Source organism: Molothrus aeneus, chromosome 8 (genome assembly GCF_037042795.1).
Source record: "Molothrus aeneus isolate 106 chromosome 8, BPBGC_Maene_1.0, whole genome shotgun sequence".
NCBI lineage: Eukaryota > Metazoa > Chordata > Aves > Passeriformes > Icteridae > Molothrus > Molothrus aeneus.
In genome coordinates, this window is record NC_089653.1 from 30,546,578 (window position 1) to 30,570,537 (window position 23,960).

At 43.4% G+C, this 23,960-nt stretch overlaps 1 protein-coding gene across 2 annotated transcripts in view; it reads left to right on the forward strand.

The window, feature by feature from the left end:
* Positions 1-23,960, forward strand: part of GRK5 (G protein-coupled receptor kinase 5) — a 153,839-nt gene that overhangs the window by 83,421 nt on the left and 46,458 nt on the right. The window contains exons 3-4 of one of the 2 annotated variants that reach the window (XM_066555129.1): positions 11,940-12,052; positions 19,184-19,261. In XM_066555129.1, coding sequence (XP_066411226.1) covers positions 11,940-12,052; positions 19,184-19,261 — 191 coding nt within the window. Of the gene's footprint in view, positions 1-11,939; positions 12,053-19,183; positions 19,262-23,960 lie in introns of those variants that run through there. The other variant, XM_066555130.1, reaches the window with a different exon arrangement.

The window sequence follows — 23,960 nt, forward strand, 5'->3', positions numbered from 1 at the left end:
ATGAGGTGACAGCAGCAGTCTGTCTGTGCACATGGGACACAGAATACTGTTGGTGAAGCCACAGCTTGCTCCAAACATCTGTGCACCCAAAAGCCATACACAGCATCTGCCCTACCCATCCTGGAGGTCAGCAGGAAAGTACAAGCACAAGAGGCTACCCTGCTTGGTAAAATTGAAGGGGAAACCCAAATCTAAGTGGTTGCCCCATAAAAATGATCCTTTTCCCCATATCTGAGCATTCCTTCACATTTACAGACTCAGAGGTGATGCTTCACACAGAGGGAAGGTATCACCCAGCTGAGAAAAGGCAGTGTGAGCACTTGCACTGTTCTTATGTCTGACTTCATCCACCTCACTTCCTCCTATGTTCTTGACCAGAATAACTTGGGAATGGATTTCTCATGTAGTTGTGAGGCTGCTCTACCACACCAGAGTTACTCCTTGCCGTGTGTCACCCTGGTATAAACCTTCATGAGATAACCAGATTAGATTTCAGTGGAACCAGTTGATATATTTGAGCAAAGCAATTTCTTGGTGGGTCAGCACCTGGCTGGAAGGATGCTGAAAAAAGCAGGCATTAGGATCTCAGCTATGCATTTATTTCTTCAGATCCAACATGTTGAAGTATCCTCTTCCAAGTGAGAAGTAAAATGTCTAAATACATTTTCAGCATCTAAATATCCTATCACTGCTTATGAGGTAGGCAACCCTCCTTGAAGTTCCTATTAATTTTGCCTTCTGTTCACTGAAATCTTTTCAGTAACTTTGGAGGTGATAGTCTGGGCTTCTTGTTTTGCAGATCTGAAATATTATCTGAAACAACACCATTATTTCATGTTGCTGGATATTTGTATGTTGAAATTTAGGAAACAAAATGGGGAAAAAACACTTCATAAGGATAATATGTTTTTCATATGGCAGTGGAAAAATAGACTGAAAAATGACCAAAAAAAAAAAAGAGATAAACTGAAAAAAATCAAATACTAGAATAACTTTTAAAAGTGCAAAAGTTTTCACATATTTTCCCCATGACAATCCAGTCTTCATAAGATTGAAGTTTTCTCTAAAATTGGTTTTTCTTTTTTTGTAGACCTAAGTAAGACTGTTCATGGTTTTTGTGTCTGGACACAAGCTGCCACACCCTCTGCATCCATCCCAGTAATTTGGTATGAAGGGATCCCTGGTACTGCAGAATTCTGTCAAAAAGGAGAAAAAAATGCTTACCACTGGCAATCCCCCTCTTGCACAAGTTACTTTCAGTACATTTGGAGTTTCTAAATGACTTTAAAACCTCCTTTCCACTCCTCCTATCAATTTTACTCAGCAGCTCAGCTCCTTCACACCCACTCAGAGGGGGCTGTCTCTCAGCAGGCAGTCAAATCAGCCTGTCAGTATAAACCAAGGCAAAGTCAGTGTCTGTATTAATACAAATGAGCCACTTGTAGTTGAGCAAAAGATCCAGTTAAGTGGTAATTTAGCAGTGTTGTCACAGGTCAGTGGTACCCCCTAAAAATCGCTGAGGATTGATTATGTTTTTCAGTATATTATTGTCTCTGATTACTTAGGTTGGTGGTTGAGCTTATTGTGCAATTTTTTTAAAGGTTGGGATTGACAAACATTTATAAAATAAGTAGAGTTTTACCAGTGTGGGATTTTCTTGTACTCGAAGCTTGGAGTATCAAAACATCAGGAGAAAAAAATGGAAAGAAAAATACCCAAGAAAATTTAGCAGTGGAAGTAACAACTAATAGCATCTACTATTCTGTTAAAGGATTCACTAATAAAAGGGCTGGGATGCTTAGGACTTGCAGTGACTATTGAACAGCATGCAGAGTAAGTAATGCCTGTGAATAGTTTTATTATGTGCCTGTCAGTAACATGTGCTGCTTAAATATGCACTCACAGAGTGACTGTGCTGGTGGCTCTGTGCACTCTGCCTCTTACTGACCTGGTAAAAGTTTCATCTTGAGAAAGAAAGCTGCTTTGCTTTCTACCTAGGCTGCTTTAGAAGTCAAAGAGTAGTTCTGCAGAAGTCTTTTCGTCTTAAGAAAGTGATTCACAAGATGTCTGCATTGGTTTCCTGGAACTGAGATGTTTATTTTGTGCTATGTACAACAGCAACAGTTCTGTAGATTTCATAACATTAAACATTCAAATTGCAACTTCTACTGAAATTTTCTTTCAGCATGCGTTACCCAGAATGTCACCAGGCAGGAGTCTAAATAACAGAACTAGACAGAAAATAAGTTTGGTATTTCAGTTAAAAACTTTCAGACTGGGCATAAAAGTCCCAAATAAAAAGAAAAAAACTCTCAGTAGCTACGGTCTTTGAGAACAAATCATCCAGTTCTGTCATTCCCATCCAAGGCAGAACAAAATGAGAACAACTCAGTGTTTGTTCCCTGAATTTCACAGGGCGTTTCTGAGGTGAGCTTTCATATTTCTTTGAGGGATTTTTTTTTTCCAGTCCTCTGGCCTTGTGGCAGAGACATTGTTGAAAGCCATTTAAGAAGATAAAGGCAAACTCTTTTTCTAGCCAGGGTGCTGGTCAGGGTTTTGGTGTGGGCAGCCCTTCCCCTGGGGCTGCACCAGTACCACATGAAAGTGCTGGGAAATGTTGGTGGGGCATCTTTTGTGATCAGTGTGAAGCAGTTTGGAAGCCCACCCTGCCCTGAATACCTTTGTGACTGGCCACAGAGGCAACTGTTCAAACACTGTGCTTGGGAAACCTCACCAGAGGCAATGATCCAGGGCCATGTGCTTTTCAAGTGTAATTTATGGGAATGGAAAGCAGCTTACTAGTAGTAATGGGAATTTTTTGACTAGAAGTGTAACACACCTGCCCATCTGTCTGTCAGCCAGTCATTCTGTCTCCCTGCTCTTTTTTGCTTTTTGTTCCCTTTCTGTGCACTGTTATTTTAACTGGCAGCCAAATGTAAAAGAAAGGATATGTTTAAGAACGTGGTACCTAATAATTTAAGTTAAAAAAAAAAAAAAGACTTTAAAATATTCCCATTGCACATTCACAGTCCAGATTTCCTGGTGATTAATCCTGGTGCATGCATTTCCACTGTCCTGCTGGTGTTGACTGTGGAACTGAGAGACATAGTGAGTGGTTTATTCATGTAAATTGTGCTTGACAGAAGAGAGGTGGGAAAACTAAGGTGGGCTGATCAAGGAGCTACTGGAATTGGTGGGAGTCATTCTTTCCATCCCAGCTGGTCAGAGCATGGTGCTGATAACACCAAGGCTGAGGGTTCAATCCCCATATGAGCCGTTCAGTTGAAAGCTGGACTCGATGGTTGGGTCCCTTCCAGCTCAGAATATTCTGTGCTTTCAGCAGGTTTAAGGAATGTCTTCATTATTGGCAGCAATTATTTGTTGTTTTTCCCTGCACCCCATAATTCACACAGTGATATTTTTGCTTCTCTGATTGAGAGGCTCAAGCATTAATGGCAAACTCCATCTTCATCTTCCTCAGCTGAGCCTTGACCCTGCAGTTTCTGCTTTTGAGCACAGGGCTTGCTCAGTGACCCATATGGAAGGGACGCAGTTGCCTGAGCGAGTAACTTCTACAAGATACCAGAAGTCTTGGGGGAGAGCTGGAATAACTCAGCAGAGTAGCTCAGATTTTGTTAGGATGAGAATTTGTCTTCCACTGGCAAACAGCCTGGTCTCAGGGCAGGGCATTTTCACTTTGCCATCTGACTCTGCTCCTGGCACAAGGCTGGATGACCAAATGAGAGCTGAGGGTCCCTCCCCAGGCTCTGGACCCCACTCCTGTTTTCCTGTGCAGTGATTTTATATTGAGCTCACAGGATCTTGTTTGATCCTCCTCCTGCTGCTGCTACAAAAAGGGTGGGTGGGTTGTTATCCCTCCTGTCAAAATTTTTGTCCAAAATCAACAAAACCACAAACGAGTTCTGGTTCAAGTACTCGTGCAAACATATTTATGCAACTGCTTGTAGGATTTGACTTTCAAATAGAATTCCATGAGCAGAGCTTCAATGCAGCTGCTTTCAAAAAACAAATGAGAAGATCCATATATATCACTGAAGTGTATTTAACTGTGAGTTTGTTCCAATATTCTCTGAGCATATTTTCCATATCAGTCCAGCTGGACGGTTTCCATCTCCAGTGTAATGCTGCTGTGATGTGTGGAGTTTATCCTTGTAGCCTAATGCCATGAAAAGAGTGGAAATAAGGGAAGTTATACAAAGCAAACACTGTCTCCATCTGAATAATTGCATTAGATGTTCGATGATCAGGAGATTAAATTTTGTTTGTTTTAAAAAAGACAGCTTACAAATAGTAAAAATTAAGTTGGCAGGACTTAAAACCAGTTTGGGGTAATTCCATTGTCTCAAGTAAGCTTGATTGCATTCTTATTTTTAATTAATTAAACTTAGATAGTCAGTGCCAGAACAACTCTTGCTGTAACAGCACAGATGAGGGTCTCCAAGTCTCTTGTAGAAAATCCTAAATTCAAATGGAAAAAAATAAAGGAAGGCCAAAAAAATGTTCTTCCCCAGTACTTCATACGTTAGGTCTAGAGCTTTCCTCAGCAATGAAGGGCTGGTTTGAACTGCAGAGCAGGACAAGCTGCTGTTTAGAATAAGGAATCTATCAAGCCATTATCTTGTCATAGGTTGTAACAATTTCCAAGTTTTACTAAAAAAAAAAAAAAATAAAGCAAGCAGATGAAATATTTATGGTTAGAGAGAGTGTGCTTTTGCCACCAGCAGGAGAACTTCATCCCAGCCCTTGGCTTCAGAGTTGCTGTCCGGCACCTGCAGGGCTCTGGAGCTGCCAAGACAAACACTCCCTGAGACAGAGGCTGCCTCGTCCTTTTTAATCTCTCTGAAGTGCCAGGTGAAGCTCTGGAGCAGTAGAGTGGTTAATGTATAAAAAGGCTCTGCTGTGCTCTCCTGGACTGAATTTCCTCTGCAGGAGTTTGTGCTGCAGGTGAATAGCCAGGAGCCACGGGGCCATGCAGCAGCACTTGGGGCTCCCACACCTCCATGGACCTTTCCTGGCTACACTGCTCAGGGGCAGGCACTGCCATTAGCCCCATTTTATAAATACAGCATGCCCCTGAGGCAGGCACTGCCATTAGCCCCATTTTATAAATACAGCATGCCACTGAGGTCTGCAGGGCACAGAATGTTAGCTGTGCTGGTAACTGAATTCCCACGGGAGCCTGGATGTTTGTGTTAGGCTTTTATAACGTGACTTGCTGCCACAGTTTATAGGAATTTTTGAATGAACTGAAATGTGGCATTTTTATTCCTGTGTTGTGCTCTCTAACCATCTGGCTTGCCTCACTTTTTAAAGGCATTGCTGGAGACAGGGTGAATGGAGAGTCCTCAGCATCTTAACCACAGGTTTGCATTGTAAAACAGCCCCACTCACTCCCCAAACAACAACAACAAAAAAAAACCTAAACCCAACAAACCCCAGAAAATAACAGACAACCAAGACAACAAATCAAAATATTAGATTTTCTCCCCTTTTAATTGAAAGCTGGGGATTTTGACATCAGCAACTCTCTTGCCTTGTGTTGAGCTTTTGACTTCATCAATGGTAGGTTTTGACTGGTATGAAATTTTGTTAATAGGACTATTTTTCTTAGGCAGGGGCTCAGATATTTTTAAGAACCTTACCAAAATATCTGTTTGGGAACAAATAACAAGGAACTTCCCTCCTGTTGCTTCCTCCCATTCCTGCAATACTCCCAAATAGGCACCATGAAAAAGAGATCTCTCTCTACGTTACTGTACAGGTTTTTGATCAGGCTCTGCAGTTTAAACAGCAATATCCCTGTTTCTTCATCAGAAATGGGCCCCTATTTTCAGTTTCTCAAAGAGAAAAATATTATATGTTTTCCACAGCAAGTACCTGAGTTTCCAGAAAAGTTCATGAAGTCCTGACTGGCCATGACATCTCCAGGACTGGAGACCATAGAAAATTAAAAGTGAGAGTAAAAAGGTAGTAAGAGGGTCTTCAGATGTGCTAACATGGCCCATCTTGGGGTTTTTCTCTTGAACACAAGGATTATCTTTTGTATTGAAGCATTTTTATTAGAGATGGAAAACCATCTTTTGTAGAATGCAAGAGCTAATGTTCCAGCTTTCCAGATCATTCTGAAATACAAGAGCAACACAGACACTGTTAATAATGCAATCAAAGCAATTTAAATCCTTTTAAAACATCCACAAAGGAACCTTTGATAAGAAGCAACTTTCATTAGCCTGAAAGACTAGGCAGTTTAGTGTGTGCTGTTTATTAAGTTTATACATAGACAGTGGTAATTCCACTTTTGGCTGGAGAAGAGCAGCAGTAAATTATAAGACATCTTTATAAGCACCAGTGTTAGACTTGCTGGTTTAAAATGAAAAATGTATTTATATTAATATAGCTCTAAATGGGGTTATTCAGTACTTAAAGATGCAATTTGTTTTCCATTAGTACTCTGAATGGACACAAAATAATTCTGTGAACCTTAAAGGATTTAGTCCTTTTTTTGACAAAAAGAAGGAAATTGCTACAAGTGCACAGTGTATGATGGGCTGTGAAAGTCTGTTTGGTTCAGTTGTGCTGCATATTCTTTAATCTTGCTCTTAGTTCCTGCCTTTGTCCTCCTTTTCATTGTGTGTCCCTGTAAGAAAACTTACATAAAGAAAGCAAAGATGGGCAAAAAAAACCAGAAGTGGTTTTATATTTGGGCTGGGCAGGGTGGGATTTCTTTTAGCAGCATCTCTCTGAGTTTGATTGAGGAGGGAGGCGTGCGATTTTGGGACATTTTTAGCAGAAATTTCCATCCATCTCACAGATTTTGGGGTCACTTTAACAGGCCCCAGCCCCTTGGAAGAAGAAAGTTTTATATTTGGTGTGCCAGCATCTTGGGAGCTGACTGCTGCTCCCTTGGGCTCTGATGCTGCTCCTCTTGCCCAGCTTGAGTGTAGGGACTGAGCCATTCAAGTGCTTTCTGCCATTAATTTTGGGGTGCTTTTGTTTTTCTGGGACAAAGCAGGTGAGAGGAAGAGAGCAGCAGACAAATCATAGACTTGCAACAGCATCTGAGTGGTTTTGGTTCACCTAAAAGAGGAAAAATCAGGAAGGGAAGATGAATTCTGATCTTGGATCACTGAACATGAGCAGGAAATCAACAATTAGGTCTTCCTACACCTCTTTGGGGGTTCCAGGTGTTTGTTTGTTGGTTGTTTGTTTCGTGGGGGCTTTTTTAGGCAGCATAATTACTTTGCATTTGGGTCTTACTCATTTTTCATCTGATTTAATGCCAAGGATAGCAGGGATCCAGAGGTCAAGTCCAAATGTTCCCATGCAGCAGCATGGTGCATGTCTTCTTGGCAATTCTCCACGCATTCCTTTGGAAAGTCTGCTCTTGGAATTCCACTATGTCGGAAAATAAAATGTTACTTAACACATAGTGCATAAATACAATCCTTGGCCACACCAATAAATGACCAAAGAGCTGAAAAGATGTTCCTGGCTTTTGTAGACTTTAAAAGTGAGGTTTAAACTGAGCTCATCCCTCCCCACAGACATCTACAGGAGGAAGCCTCACCAGATGATTGCAGGGCTTGGCTTTGCAGCTCTTCAGAACGAGTTGCAGAAGTGCAACTTTTATAGCAGTTTTACTTAGACACCTGCAGTTTACACTGAATATCATAAAAGACTGATTTTCAGCCAAGAGTTATCACACAGTTTTTTAGTTCATCACTAGCCCATCAAAACCCACAGGTAGATTGCAAATGTGAAAGAGAAGAGGGGACCTGGTCTCTTTGCAGACCACTCGTTCTCTCCAAAAGGTGATATTTTGAGCCAGCCAAAAAAATGAAAGGTATTTAAATGAGAAATTAGGACAAAAAAATCTTCACAGTGCACAGGAAGTTTTTTTATATAATTAAAATATTAGATTTTCTTCCCTTTTAATTGAAAGCTGGGGATTTTGACATCAGCAACTCTATTACCTTGTGTTGAGCTTTTCACTTCATCAATGGTAGGTTTTGACAGGTATGAAATTTTGTTAATAGGACTATTTTTCTTAGGCGTGGGCTCAGATATTTTTCAGAACCTTACCAAAATATCTGTTTGGGAACAAATTTGGCCATAGGCTTTGAATGGTGACGGCATGACGTGTGCAGGTGCAACTATTTCAGTGTGTTCTTTGTGCTGGCTGCTCCTGAAATTAGTATTTCAATACATAAGCTATGAAGTAAAGGGGAAAATGAGTCAGTAGAATTATGAATAAACATTATTTATCTTTATTTATCTTATGAATGTTAATTATGGAATTTTATATAATACCTTTTCTATATTAATCTGTGTTGTTGCTCTGTTAGGAAGATGGAGAATTCACTTGCATGTGTGCGTTGTTTGCCAGCAATATTTTCTAAATAAAGAGTTTGGCGTCAGTGAGAAGTGTCTGCTTTCCCAAGACTTTGACCCACCCAGCCTTTCACCCTCATTTTGGGTGACTTTGCAGGTGTTAAACAGGATGGCGCTGAGGCAGGAGGGTCTGACTACCAAAGATATCACTCTCAGAGCTGTTTTAGTTACACTTCATCATCATAAGCATATGGTTTCACTTCCAAGTGTTTAGCATTTCCATTTCCTCAGGAAATCATTCCTTCTATTTTTTAAACTTTTGAAACTGGATGGATGTTTTTACTGGCAGGCGGAACGAGAGCGACACAAGGCTCAGCCCCAGCCCAGGAGAGCCCCTGGCTGCGGTGCCCGCCTGCCTCCCCATCCCTCCCCATCCTGCAGCAGCTCCTGAGCACGGCTCGGGGTGCTCCGGCCCCATCTCTGGGGTGCAGCACGCTGCTAAAACACTTCTTGCTGTAGTAAAACCATCCACTCCTTTTTCAGCTTTAGCTCAGACCTGTTTTTCTTTCTTAGTCCGCTCCGGGCCCATGCATCCCAAGAATTAGTTGAGTGCAGATTCCTTTAGCTGTCTTAGAGAGGCCAACAGCAAGATCAGGGCCTAAGAAAATAATTTGTGTCACCTACAAGGAATGAAAGCATTTTTGTCGTGTGTTTATTGTCTGTGTTGGTACATCCAGCAGTGCAACGCACATGACGGAGGCATGGATGGCTCCAGGGAGCTGCTCTGGCTGTTGCGTTTTCAGAGATTATTTCTGGTATTTCCTTTTTCCTCGTTACCAATGGGTCACCCTTCTCACGTGCTGGCCAAGTTCTGTAGAGTAGGAGGAAATCTGTGCTCATGTCTTATTTATGTTGTGTTTATCCACATATATCGTAGTGTTTAGCTGCTTGTTGTCTTTCCCTGCTGTTCTATGAAGTTGTGGATGTGCAATTTGCACACTAATTTACCTGGTCTCACTGGCCCTTTTGGTAGAAGATCATCCTCTGCTACATTGGGTGTCACTGTGTCATAACAACTTTGATAAACTAATTGCATTTTGTACAACAGTTATCACTGTCCATCAAATGATGTTGTACAAGAAAAAATATGGGGCAAACCAGCTGATTGTTGTGCTTGTCCCTTTCTGGTTTACTCTCTTATGGATCCATACAGTCTCATTCTTTTTTTGGCATGGGGGAGCTTGCTGTGGGTCGGGGCTTCTGGAGGGATTGAGTCCTGCCACCAGGCAGGCTGTGTGCTGCTGGTATTCAGGGTGTATGTTTTATTCATACCTTCACAAGAGTTAGTTAGTCAAGGCAGCAGAAACCAGCATCAGGGAGGTGTAGTTAAACCTCCAAACCTCCCAGGAGAGCTCACCTGGGCTGCTGAGCCTCTGGCTTCGTGCTGGCCTCTGGGATGTTGTGAGGGCTGTTCTGATCCACTCTCCTGACTCCTTCACTTCCCTTAGTGCTGTACCTGTCTGCACATCCCTCCAGCAGTTTCTCACTAAAAATGCCACTTGGTCAAGCAGCACAAGCTGGTAGCACCCACAAGGACACCCCAAGGCTGCTCCGTGTCCCAGGGATCCCGCTGCTTTCCTACCACACCCATCAGTGCCATGGTGTTCCATGCTGAAGGCTCCAGCTCAGGCAAACAAACCAGTGCCAGGGGGTGGCTGCTGATAATTAGATTGACTGGAGGTCAGGTTAGGATTTACACAATGATTTTGATCCAGTTTTGCTTGCAAGAGAGCATCAAAACATTGCAGTTTTCTCAGTAGATTGAGTGATATCCTGTTCCAAAATGTAATGGCAGTGCCAGCCAAAAAATGCTGCTGGCATGTTGTTCCCAACTGCTTCAGAAGAGCAGACCAGAGCAGGACCAGACTGAATTAAAGCCCATTTCAGCTGTCCCCAGCCCATGTCTCTAGTGACCACTAGACGAAGTTCCTGACCAAGTGCTTCAGGAATCAGTTCCTGAGGTAGACCCAGGTGCAGCACTGGGCAGGCTCCCTCCTTCCCCTTAGGAGAGGCAGCCTTGGCTGCTCCTGCCCACTGTCACCCAGCTACAGGGCAGAGGTCCAACACCTCAAACAACATTTTCTGTTCAGGACAAATGTCCCCAGAGCGTGGGGAGGCCCTGGCATGGGCTGCCCAGAGAAGATGTGGGTGCCTCATCACTGGAAGTGTCCAAGGCCAGGTTGGTTGGAGCAACCTGGGATAGTGGAGGGTGTCTCTGCCCATGGCAGGGGATGTGTAATTAGGTGATCTTTAGGATCCCTTCCAACCCAAACCATTCCATGATTCTATGGCAATTCTGATTTTGCAGAACATGGTCCCCAGGGCACAAGCTGAGTTGAGCAGGTCCTTCAGCTGGGTGCCTCAATGGCAAAGGGCAGCTCCATCACAAACATGTGCCTGCATCCATGGAGTGGGAAGAGGGCATGGGGGCCAAAGCAGAGGGGGAATCAAAGACATTTCAGGGGCAACTACAGGCCCAAGAGAGAAATAGCCAAGGCCTGACAACTCGTGTGGGTTTGGTATGTCTGTTTGCAGTGCTGTGTTATGTGTTTAGAAGCTGGTTGTTTCCATAATAACAGCAAGTGCCATATGGCAGCGAGGAGGGTGGTGAGAAGAATGCCTAAGGAAACACAGTATGTTGTTTGACATGTGTGTACTTGTAGAGGAATAACGTGTCTCAAGCAAGTATTGCTGCTCCAAGCAGGCTGGGGGATTTTCTGCTCTCACCAGAAAAATATCCAGAGCCCTTGGCATTTGTGCTGGTGCCATGCCAGTTAATGATGCCTGCCCTTCCTCCATATTCTCCTGCTGATAGTCCTTGTGATGGGCAAAGGACCTTTTGCTGTACTGTGAGTGGTGGTTGTGGATGCACCAGCACAGAGGAATGGCATTTAAACATGGCTTTTAAGGGGAAATACAGTTCTGTGAGGAGTGCTGTGTTAAACTGAACTGAGCCAGATGCCATATGCTCTATCCATTCCTTAATGCTCAGCAATTAAATAGCAGAAATTTTGAAACCTTTGAAAATGCACAGTTTACTATAATTGTTTAATAGAAAGTAGGCTAAGCATTTCCAGAGATGTGGAGCACTTTAGTGCATATCTAGGAAGCATCCAGGAAGGACTCCACAAATTCCAGCTTTTTCTGCCCTTTACTGTATGACTCATATTTCAAGGACTTGTAATTTGCTCCCCACATTCCCACCAATACCACCAGTCTGAGCTGTACCTTTGCATACATTTCCACCACAGAAAAATATGAAATTATTTCCTCATAGTAGCTGAATGGCTTTTACTAGACCTTTACCAACACCAGCCCAACAAAATTCAGCCTCTCTTAATTGAGTCCTAAAGCCATTAATTACATTTGTATTTGGATACCTGAAACATGGTGGCAGGGAGAAAGAGGTTGTTGTGATTTGGGCTTGTAGTCCTGCACTCACTTGCAATGCTTTAAACTCATGAGCAACCCAAAAGGCAGAGCTGTTCTCATTTTCATGCTTCTGTTCTTCTCTTTCCTGCCTGCAGAGAGAGATTACTGGAGCATATGTGAAAAGCAGCCCATTGGAAGGCTCCTCTTTCGGCAGTTCTGTGAGACTCGGCCCGAGCTCGAGTGCTGCATTAGGTTCCTTGACTCGGTGGTAAGTCAGTTCTTGTGGTATTTTGGGGTGCTTTGCAATGTTCCCGTGGCAGAGCAGACTCATCTGACCCCGAGAAATTGCTGTTTTGTGGGATTTTGTGTCTGAATTGCTGGAGTAGGCAGTGGGCAGGGCTGGCCCCAGCATCAGCCTGGCACCACTGGCAGCACAGGGACACTCAGGGACATGAGCCACCACAGAGGGTAAGGACAGTCACCCCCACAGTGCTGCTGTGGCCTCCCTTCATGTCAACACTCAAGCAGCTGAGCTGCTGTGAGCAATGTCTGCTGATGGGGGTGAGGGCTGCCCTGCTGGGAGGCACTGGGAGGAAAGGGAAGTTGAGAACGGAGTGACAAGAGTGGATGGGGAATGTAATAATCCTAATATCCTTTACCAAGGCTTTTCATCCATAGAGTTCAGGATGCTTCACAAAGGACACCCTGATAACCACCCTGGTTTTTTCAAACAGGAGAACAGAGGCACAAAGTACAGAAATAACTTGACTGAGGTCACTGAGAAACAAATCTGCTCCATTTTCCACCCCAGTGAGCCATCAGTTAACCCAGCCACTGAGCATCACCCCCGAGCCCTGGGGGACCTGACGCTCTTTCCCAGTCTGGCAGCACTTGGCCATGTGTCCTGCCAGCTGTTCACAGTGGAAAAGTCTCTCTGTGACTTCTTTTGCTGGGAACACGTGGAAGGGGAGGGTGTTGATCGGCCAAAAGGTGAAAAGGTATCAAAGAACAAGATGAACTTGTCACTTGTGAGTGCCCACAGGGTCTCGCTCCCTGGGTAACTGATAGAAGCAAAACAATGCACACCAACAGGAATAAAATTGTTTTGTTTGCACCAGGGTGAAGCTACTCTGAAGTACAGGGAAGTGTGAGGATTGCACTGAAGCTGTAAATGTAACAGTCTGGAGAGGACATGTGATCTCTTAAGGTTTATGTTACTCCTGCATTACAACAGGACATCTACAGCATCACAAAAAGTGTTGGATAAAGTCTGAATCAGTTTTTAAATATTTGGAATCAATAAACAAAGGAGACTGCTGTTAATTTTTAAATTTTCAAATTTTCAAATTTTCAAATATTATTGATTTCAAATATTATTATTCTGTATAAGCTTGCTCCCAGCCCATGAAAATCCCTGCATTAGGCAATATTAAGGTCAAGCAACACAGCCCTTTGCCATTAAATTGGATGATTGCTACTGAAATTTGCCCAGCGGGGTCACACTGTGTTTAGTGAGTAGTGGGATTCAAGCCAAGCCCTAAGTTAGGCAAAAAAAAGCCCTATAATGAGACCAGGAGTCTGACTTTACAGCCCCAATCTGAGACCACCAGGAATGGAAAACCTTTTCTAGACCACCTGCTGTAACAAGCAGGAAAAGCCAAGATCCTTCATTTTCTTTTGTCTTAGTTATTTTTCTAACGTGAGATGCAAAAATTACCTTTTGTATAATGTCAAATAAAGGGAAAAGATAAAAGAGGATAATATTTAGCTGTTCTTGAGGGACTCACAGAGCTTTTTGCACATTGAAAGGGAGGACCACCTCTCTTTTCCAGTGTCCATCTAAGTGACTTTACCAGGTGACACAGTAAGACACTGGCAGAAGCCAGTACTTGATGCCTCTCAATATTTTATTCAGTTTTTCAACTCATGAACTCAACTGTCTGCAAGGAAAGAAGTGACTGAGGCTTCTGGGAGACAACCAGAAGCTGAGTCAGACATTTAACAACCTCTCAACATCCTTGTGAGAGACTAAGCTCTCTCACACCTTTGCTTCCAAAGGCTGGTGGAGTCATCCAGACCTTGCAGACCAGAATTTGTAAAGAGACAAAAAAAATCCTCTCCTGACTGGACATTTATGTCAGCTGTTATGTGAAATAACTAACCTGGTCTGATGTAGCCTCCTGCAAATGTAATTATGGCAGGATTTGGGGATTTTTTTTTTCTGTTAAACAGTTGTTAAGCTGCCCTCTGAAGAAAAAGGATTTGTATCACTGAATTCTGCATGCATGTAGGCATGTAGCTGTCAGTTCCCTCTGAGACCTGTGAATACCTTGACCAATTTCAACCAGTAATTGAGAGGAAAATGCTCAGAGGCATAAAGTCTCCCCATGTTTTGTGAGAGCAGTGTTTGGGTAATTAGTCACAATCGATTGCAGCCCAGACTAACACGACATGTGGTTTGTAAGCAGCAGGCCCCAGCTTTAGATGATAACAGTGATAAGAACAAAGAGATGCAGAGCTCTGCAGCACAGCACTGGTGGAGCTGTGGGTCTTTGGTTGCCATTGCTGCTGTGGGAGCAGTGAGTGCCTGTCAGTGTGTGTGTCTGTCTGTCTGTCTGTCTGTCTGGGAAATGGAGCAACAGCAGCCCCTTGTCCCAGCTGGCAGGAGGGCTGTAAGGACAAACAGCCATCTCTTGCTGCAGATATTGTGCAAGCAAGCTCATGACAGAGGTCCTGATTGCTGAGATGAAATATGCACTGAGCTCCCACGGGGCTCTGGAGGCATCACGTGCTGGTCTGGAACCACAGAGCTCTCCCTGAATGGCTCAGCAAAGCCTGATGGAGCCATTCACATGGTGGAGCTGTGTGAGCACAAGCTGTTATCATTAGATGGAGATGGTTTGGGAGTAAATGGGCTCCTCTAGAAGCCCTTAGCCAAGGAGTCATGCACAGCCCTGATGGGCGCCGTGCTCTGCTTACAAATATTTTAGCAACACTGGAGCTGTTGAAAGAGAGCCATCAAAATAAAGTGTGAGGGGAAATGTTTCCTGTGCTAAAAGGCAGATCAGTGAGCAGGCAAGGGGCTAGCAAGATGTGTTTGCTTCTCCACAGCCAGTGCCTCCAGCACAAGAAGGTGGCAGTTCAGTTCAGCAGGGACCTCTTGCTCCTGTCCCCTTCTCATCAGCACATTCCCTGACACTTCCTTCTCCTCTCCTGTGATTTTTATTTGTCATTAAAATGAAAGATTTAGCTTCTAAAGTCCCTTTCCTGCTTCATCTACTCACATTCATAATGTGTTTTTTTCCAAGGGAGGGCTTTTAACAATTTAATGTCGACCAGATTTAGGTTGACTGGAGGAGAACGTGGACAATTTTCGTCATTATTTTCTCTCTAATGTGAACAAGGTTACTTTATTTGCACTGGATTCACACAAAAATACATCCTCTGGAGGAAAATAGCCCTGCTGCCTCTCCAGGTTGTTTCTGCTTGTGATATTTGGGCTCAGGGGCCAGGGTGAGAGGCACAATCTGCTCGGGTGGACTTTTCAGCTGAATGCTTCACTAGACATGGCACTTACCTGGAGTGAAAGGATGAGTGAGCATCCATTTAATGCCATTTGTATAAACCCTGTCTTGCTGTTAGGGAGATTTCATTTGGTTAAGTCCCTTTTGTGGTATATAAACCATCTGTGTATGTGTGTCTTAAAGCTGTTCAAGGCTTTCCCCATCAGAAATGCCAGTTTGTTGGTATCAACAAACTCATTAACTCAAAATGTGTTTTCAAACAGTTGAAAGGGCTCTCTTTGCCCTGCCTTTAATATGAAAAATATGGTTTCAAGTTCACTTTTCATTTAGAAATGTGAGTTATTATGAATAGCTCTTTGGGGTTTGCCTTCCAGTTTTCAGTCACAGATTTTAAATCTCCAGCAGAGGCAAGTGCAAGGACAGGCAGAGCAATAACAGGGCAGAGCCTGGAGTCTGAGAAAAGACTGAGCAGAGAGATATTCTCAGATAACAGAGGAGGGAGCTGAGAAAATAGGGGTGAAAAATTGGGACTGAAATGCCAGTAACCTCCTGCAGAAACTCAAAAGGTGATTCCACTGTTCCTGACTTTTACCAGGAAGCCAAAACTGCTCTGAGGGAGTGTCTGTTCCCATCTCCATCTTCTGGTGGGTACAAGGGGTGATGATTCCCTCAGCCATGCCATGCTGCTGTGGGAGAGCATCCTCTGAGATCTGCAGAGAGATCTCTTTGGATGTGTTTTTCCATTTTCACATATTTTTAGCCGTGTAGTTTCAGGAGCTCAAATAATATTTAGGTGAAAATCAGATAGTACAAAATTGATGTGTCATAATCAACGTGAGCCCCTGTGGGGTCCCTGTGCCATTGCCCTGGTAGCTCTCCATCCATCACAGGCAGCCTCCAGCCCCCAAACCTGAGCTGTCCCTGAGCCTGTGGCTGTCCCATCCCACAGCCAGGCCGGATGTTGCTCCCTTTCCCAGCTGAAGAGCATTTTTCCATCTGATCTCTCAGCCCATCCTGAGGGCAGCTGCTCCAAAGGGAAGGATGCTTTGCACTCCCATTCCTCCATCCAGCCACGGCGGCTTCTCCATGGAAGAAGGAGCCACCAGCATAACTACTACCTCCAAAAGAGCAGCCAGAAGAAAAGCTAGCAGCAGACAGTGGCCAGCCCACATCTTCTCACCATTTGGGCTGGAGGATCTGTGCCTGCCCACAGAAGGAGCCTTCCCTGCAGCTTGTCCCACGGAGTCAGGGTGATCGTAAATCCTCCCCTCATTTATGGCCTATGAATAGGGCCCTGTCTGACCTAACCAGGGCATGGAGAAGCTATTAGACTTCAGAGCAGGAGCCTTGAAACACATGCCTGGATTCATCAAAGGAATAATGGAAAATAGTTTGTTCCGCGGATTATAAGAAATCATGCTATTTCTAGCAATTAGGGACTTGCAAACTGTGCTTTTGAGCATTGGGAAAGGAGGGGAGGTATCTTGTGATTTAAGCACAAGACCAGGAGTTGAGGACCTTGGTGGCTTCCCAGGCAGGTGGCAGAGAGAGCATGGGGACATCCCTGTCTATCTGCTGTAATCACAGGTCATGGCTGGAAATGCACCAGGATCTGTTGCTGAATAGCTCAAAAATGGCACCGAAGGGAGAAATAATAATGAGCTTAGGGACAAAATGGAACAGGCTTCTAGTGCAGACCTGCAGTGAAATCAACACTGTGCACAGTGTGAGCTTATGGTTCTTTCTCACATCCTCACTTGTCTGTCACTTCCCACCTTCGCCGCCACCGTGTCACATTTCCTGGGAATGTCAAATGCAAGTGTAATTAAACTTTCCTTTTATTCTTTGCTGTCTATGTTGAGGCAGAACAAGATCCTCTGTACATGTATAGGTGTGCATTTAGCTCTGCATATGTTGGATCCTATCAGGAATGGAATTTAAGACATCCAGTTCTTGCTGAGTTTCTACCTTCTGGTCTCTCCTGATTTGTTTCCTGTTGTACAGTCCTGATGGGATGTAACTGTTAGAGGTTATGTGTGGCAAAAAAGACAACAAATTTTTCAACAGCTCCCTGGTTCACTTCAAATAGGAGATGATGACTTATAATCAGGTTTTATTTGCTTGGGAGACAATATATTTTCGGAGTTTGAAAGCAAATGAAGGAGAGAGAAATCATGGAGAAAAATGCTGCTAAGATGCTCTAAGCATTTCAGAGTTTCTGTACTTTAAAAGCTGAAATGACCCATACTCAGATACCATCTAAAAGTACAGGAAATTAGATAAAAGATTTTTTTTAAACCCTTGAATTAAGTTTTATGAGAACGTAATCAGTTTCATCCCCAAAACTGTCACTTAAAAAGAAGTACTGTACTTGTGGGTTTTAGTTTTTGGTTGTTTTTTCATCATTTTTATTTGTGGCCATTATCATTTCCCAAACCAAATCAGATCATAATTCCAGATTGTTCAAGCAACCTGCCATGCCTGTGTGTAAATATGCAGCTCCAGACTTGAGCTGCAATAGCTAAATGAGCACTGGCCAGATAGGAGGGGAATAGCATTATTACTACATTGTGGTTTCCATGTCATTCCTGGGTTTGCTTAGCTGGGGTATCCATTACAGCCAGCCTGCAGATTTATTGCATCCAGCCTGGAGCAGCACATACATCTTCCAGTGGGCAATAGTTCTGAAATTTCTTCTTCCAAGTGTTTGCCAGTTCAGTCTGATTTACCTTTTTTTTTTTTTTTAAGCTTCCTCCTCATTTATCATCACAGACAGCTTGTATTGGACCAGGTTATTTAATTGGCTTGGCAGGATTTTCTGGGATCCTTTTTTTAATACAGTCATGAAAGCTGTTAGGCTGTCTTCTTTTTTTTTTTTATTTTTTATTTAATTCTGGAAAATATTTTGACCTGAAGGCTAAAGCTTCATATCCCAAGCATTGCCAAGCAGGAATGTCCCAAAGAACTTGTTGTCATTTAGCCACTGGGGTCCCCTGCAGCATGTGTTTCCTTCAAATGTCTGCCATGGATCCAAAACTTTAGCTGAAGTGATTAATATCTTCATGGTACACACATTGTGCTTCTTTTGCTTCTACTGTAAACAAAACTCATCAGAAGTCAGTAATGCTTCAATACCTAGAGCAGTCAGAATTTTAAAATGTAGGTAGACTTTGTGTGTGAGGATGGGATGCTCCCTTTTTTAGTGCGCTAGGGAAGCCAAAGAGAGTTTTGCTTATGGTGCCTCTTCCTTTAAATGGTCTCTCTTGTTTCCTCTTGGTCCTAAGAAATCTGCCTAAGAAACCAGGAGGGACAGAGCCAAGGGTCACTAACAGTGATGGGCAAGTCTCTCTGCTTTGCACAGGTATTGTTAGACCAAGGTCAAGGCATAAATACATAGAAAAGACACATTAAACAAAAAAGACAATATATGGAAGAATATATATATATCAGTTGGCACTTGAAACACCACTGTGGCAGGTGTTAACAAACATTCACTTTCTCTACCACTCAGAGAAATAATTTTACCTTCTGTGTGCACTTTCTTTTTGAGCAAAACCAAATGAAGCCAATGTCTCTTGTCACTGAATGCTTTCTGAAAGCTGGCTTTGCAAGGTTATAAAATATAAATTAATTAAATGGTATTGGTGTTAATTAAGAGACAAAGCCCCAGAAGATGCACTGCTAGGGTCTGGTCAAAATATAGTGGAAGGTTTTTAATAAGACTGTGTGTACAGGTTTTACTTCCACCAGAAAATGATATTTGTCCTTCAGATTTTTCATACAGAGTGTTTTGTTAAGGCCACATCCAAAATGAAGTTATAATGGTGAAATATGAGTGCAAATATTGACTTTTATTTTTTATATGTCTGTTCCAGGCAGAATATGAAATTGCTCCAGATGAAAAGCTGGGAGAGAAAGGAAAGGAAATCATGATGAAATACCTCACCCCAGAGGTAAGGGGCAGCCAAAGTGGCATTACTGAAGGAATTCTGCAAGGCACACCTTTACTAAACAAGGTTGTTACAGGCTTTGTAAGCCAGACTCCTAAAATTTATGGTGGCAATCTCCAGTGAATAAACCTGCAAGTCTTACACAAACAGTCAGAGAGAAAAAAAATTATAATGCAATCCAGAAATTTACTTCTAAGGATGAACTTGACTTACCAAGGGCTTAATTCATCCGTGGGGGAGCAGAGGGCTTCTCTGGTCTCTTCTCAGTGTACAAAGCTCTGCATTGGGGGTGTAATACAAGAGACCTGTTACCCACAGATGCCCCAATCATTTCCTATCCAGCTCAGAAGTGGTGGTGGCATTTCATATTCTGTTGTGTAAAAAGCACAGGCAAAAATGGTTTTTCATAGCAGAGACTGTATTTTGGTACAAAAATTCCCACTCCTCCCCCAGCCCCATTTTCCCCAGGCTGGGCAGGGACACGCAGGACTGCCAGGGGACAGAGGGCTTGGGAGCTCAGAGGTGCTGTCACCCATCCTCGTGTCCAGGGTGGGTCCTGAGTGGTGCCTTGTGGCCGTGGGAAGGAGAGGAGCTCATGGGAGCAGCAGTCCACAGGGTGGCACTCCAAACAGACACACAGGATGTGCTGCTGGAATTTGGGACAGGCTGCTCTGGGACCCACCCTTCTGGGGGGTTACAATCATTTCCTGGCCACATTTCACCTTTGCTACACAAGTCACTGCCAGTAAGCAGTAAACATCCAGCTTCAAACACAAGAGCAGCTTCAAACACAAGAGCCATCCTGGGATTTTTTCCTAAGTTGCTTTCGTAAGAGTAATCAAAGACGTACAATTGCTGCTTCAACTATTTTACGAAAGTAATGCATTTGACCTTCAGGAGAATTAATCACATTTTTGGCAGATGTCTTTCTAGAGGGTTTAAATGGTACAATATGTTTTGGAGGTGCAGGGGCAGAGCAGACCACTCTTTTTCCACTCAGTTATTTTCCTACAATAAACTTTGATGCATACTTTCAGTTATCTCAGGCTGCATTTTGGGATCTGGTTTCATTTACTGGGCCTGGCTAGTTTCATGTGCAGCCATTGAGCACTGCCAGTATGAGTTCCTGCTGCCCATTCATTAGGGGCTTGAAGTTCCACTGCTTTTTAAATCCACCAAAATGACCTTTTGTCTTAAAATTCCTATCAACAGAGCAACAAACTCTGAGGGAAAATATTTCCCACTGCTCCAGCTCCCATCTGGAAAGGGAGAAAGGCATTTTGCTGATAGCAGAGCTAGTGAAGTGAGGGGAGGATAGCATTGCTTCACTTCAGCCAGTCTTGCTGCAGGTTTCCAAAAGCCCTTCACTGCTGTGCAGTGGCTCTCCTGCCATCCATGGTGCAGCCAGAAGCACATGGAATAATTTAGTGAATGTGCAGTGAAGACCAAACTGAAAACTGCTGCTTCTTCATCAACAAAGAACGGTGGTGTTACAGGAAGGAAAAATACTGGGACTCCAGAGCTGGAGTTTCCATTCTCTGCTGTGCCCTGGACTTCTTATTTGACCTGTGTACCTGGTTTCTCAGTATGTAAAATTGGCACAGCATATTTACAGTCTGTCCTGAGACTTTTCTGGTATTTGCAAGTTACCTTAACAACTCTGAGCAGAAGGAAACTGGATGACCTCCAGTGGTCCCTTCCAACATCACCCGTTTTGTGATCCTGTGAAACACAGAGCTACTCTCCTTCACTTATAATCTAAAACTGCCTCCCTGCTGGAGGTGCTTTAATGTCTGCATTGGTCTTGCTGCACTTTTGTTCCTTAATGAGAAACTTCTGCTTCTTCCCAGAGGGATGTGGAAACCCTGTATAGCAGAAAATACTTCCTGGAGTCAAGGGTGACTGTGCTGTGACAATGGGTTGAATACTAGACTTTCTAATAGGTGTCCCATGCAACAAATACTTAAAAAACCAGAGAAAGGCCTGGATTGATTTAATTTCATTTTAGATACCTAACTAAGGTAGTCAGGTTAGGAGTGCAGATGGCCTACTGTCCTTTCTTGTCAAGAAAGAGAAATAAGTATCTCCAAAGGACACATTTGAAGCATTAGAAGTCAATGATTGAAAGGACTGTCTGCAGTCCAAGCAGATGAATCTGGACCCAAATGTCCTAATGGAACATCATCCTGGCCAGCAAAGAAACCTTCTTTTCATTGGAATCAGCATTTCTCTATTTAATTATCAGTCCCTTGAAAGGTACAAATTGCTGCTGTTTCTGGAGTCTTCTGCTTTCAGCCGAAAGCTTCTTTTAAGTAAGTGTGTGTCTGTGCTTCAAAGAACCTGATTGTCTTGATACAAAAAAAGCGTGACATACAGCTTGACTGATAGAATAAAATTACAGGTTTAGTTCTTGGACAGATAATTCAGTCTTATAATGTGAGGAGTGTTTTTCCCAGAGTGCAGGATCAGAAACACAGTGAAAACAAAAAGTAGACTTCTTGCTCTTTAATATTTATAAATGATTTTTAGCTCTTGCTTCAGTTTTTAAAGGGCATACATATTTAACATAAAACGTGTCAGTGTATCACCATTCCAAAGGGCGCTCATTTGCATAGGGAACATGCACTTCATTTAATAAAACATACACTTCTTGCACAGCAGAAAGGAAGAGAAGGCACTTTCCCAGATGAGCAGACATCCCAGCAGGACTCCCAGCCCCTTGTGACTCACAAAGTCACAGCCTGTGAGACGTCTGCCCTGAGGCCACTCAACAAACCCTGCACTTGCCAGGATGGTGGAGCAAGGAGGCACTTTCTCAAGTGATCACAATTCAGGCTCTCCACAGCTTTGGCATCCTGAACAGCCCCTACCTGCTTCTTGGAAAATTGAAATCTTAGTCCTGGTGGACAAGCAGGTCAAGCTTCTACCACGTCCCTGACCTAGAGGCAACAGCAGTGACAAATCCTGACAAATGCTGGCACCCGGAAGGAAACGTGGGTGGTTTAGGCCTCTCAAAGAAGAAGTACATGCAAACAACCTCCCTAAGGGTGTGGTGGAGTCCTCATCACTGGAGGTTTTCAGGATGCTCTTGGGCACTGGATCATCTCATCTAGGCTCCCTTTCCTATGAAATCTTCAAAGGTCCCTTCCATGCTGAGCTGTCCCAGGGTCCTGTGTACTCAGGCCCTAGGAAGTCAATAGCATTCCCTCTCTCTTGCCTGAAGTTCACTGAAACAGCCACATCCAACAGCCTGTTCTGAGCTCTTTGGTGGGAGGGAAATGTGATATCTCCACACTAGGAACACCAAAATACGAGTGTTTTCATGGCTTCTGCTGCAGCTTCACTTGAGGGGTGAGCAGGAGGGCAAAAAACCCACAGGAAGGGTGTCCTGTAGCTGAGGGAAACATTCTCTGAAGAATTATTCCTCCTCCATACACAGGAGCAGCACAATGGTTGTCACACCAGCCAGGTCATGGTTTCCTGACTAGAGTCTTGCTTCTTTAAAAAAGGCTTTAACAATTTCCATGAAAAAGACACTTAAAGCTGCCTTCTTGACTTTATAAGCCCCTAGGGCAGAAGTCCAAGCCACAGGAAGTCTGAAATTTCTGAGGTTGTGAAATATGATGGTAAAATGAATTGGTCACAAATATTTCTTCCCTGTTTTTTTTCCTAATCTCAGCAGTTGAGTGGAAAAGGTTCAGTTTTAGGTCCAGTTCCATCTGTAAATGGCTCCATTGAAGTGTTGAATTAAACTGAACCCAACCTGGCTTCATTACCTGACTGCTTCTTGTACTGGAAGAGCAAAGCGATATATTTACCTTTGTACTGCTTTTAAATTAGAGTTTTACGTCTCCATGCAGCATTTTCTCCTTCCTGCCTGACAGCTGCCATGCCTTACTCCACTAAATCACTATCCCACTATTTGCTTTTTCACTGTAAATCACCTTGAGAGACTTGAAGAGACGCTATATAAAACTAAATTGATTTGAAATGGCTCTTAAGACAGTCTCCATATGCCATTATAGTTTATATTTGGACTCAGCTGGGTACTAAAAATGTTACTGAACAGGATGTCTAATGTGTATTGTTATCCCCATTAAAATACTTCACAGAATATGAAGAACAGCAACAACATGAATTTTCTTATCTGAATTCCTGTCCAGTACCCTTTCCTCCAGGAAATGCACAGAATAAAGGCCATGTTTGCACTTTCTTTGCTGCAAGAGGTTAGCTGGGCACAGCAATAACCTCCTTACACCAGTCTGAGGCTATCAGTGGGGATTTTGGTAAACAAAACTATGTCTTTGTTTTTATGAACAATTATAGGATAAGGAAGGGAGGGAAAAGTCCCTTGAAAGGGCCTCTGGCTGATCAGCAGTGATCAGCCTTCCACTTGTCTACTGGCAAAAATGTGCCCTTCTCTCAAACCAGTTGTTTCTGGAGAAGAAAGCATCTCCATAAGATGGGTAGATGAAATTAAAATTACACATGAGGCTTTTTGCTGGGCCAGGCCACGTGGCTGAGCCAGGCTCCTGCTCACAGACACCTCTCCCATCTCTGTGCACCATCCCCTGTGCACCACCATCGTTTCCTTTTGGCCATTGCTTTGATCTTGACAACAAGGACCTTTGCCTCTCTCCTTGGGATTTCTTCCCCTCCTTCCTATTTCCACCCCGAAAATAAATGCAAACTTCAGCACTTG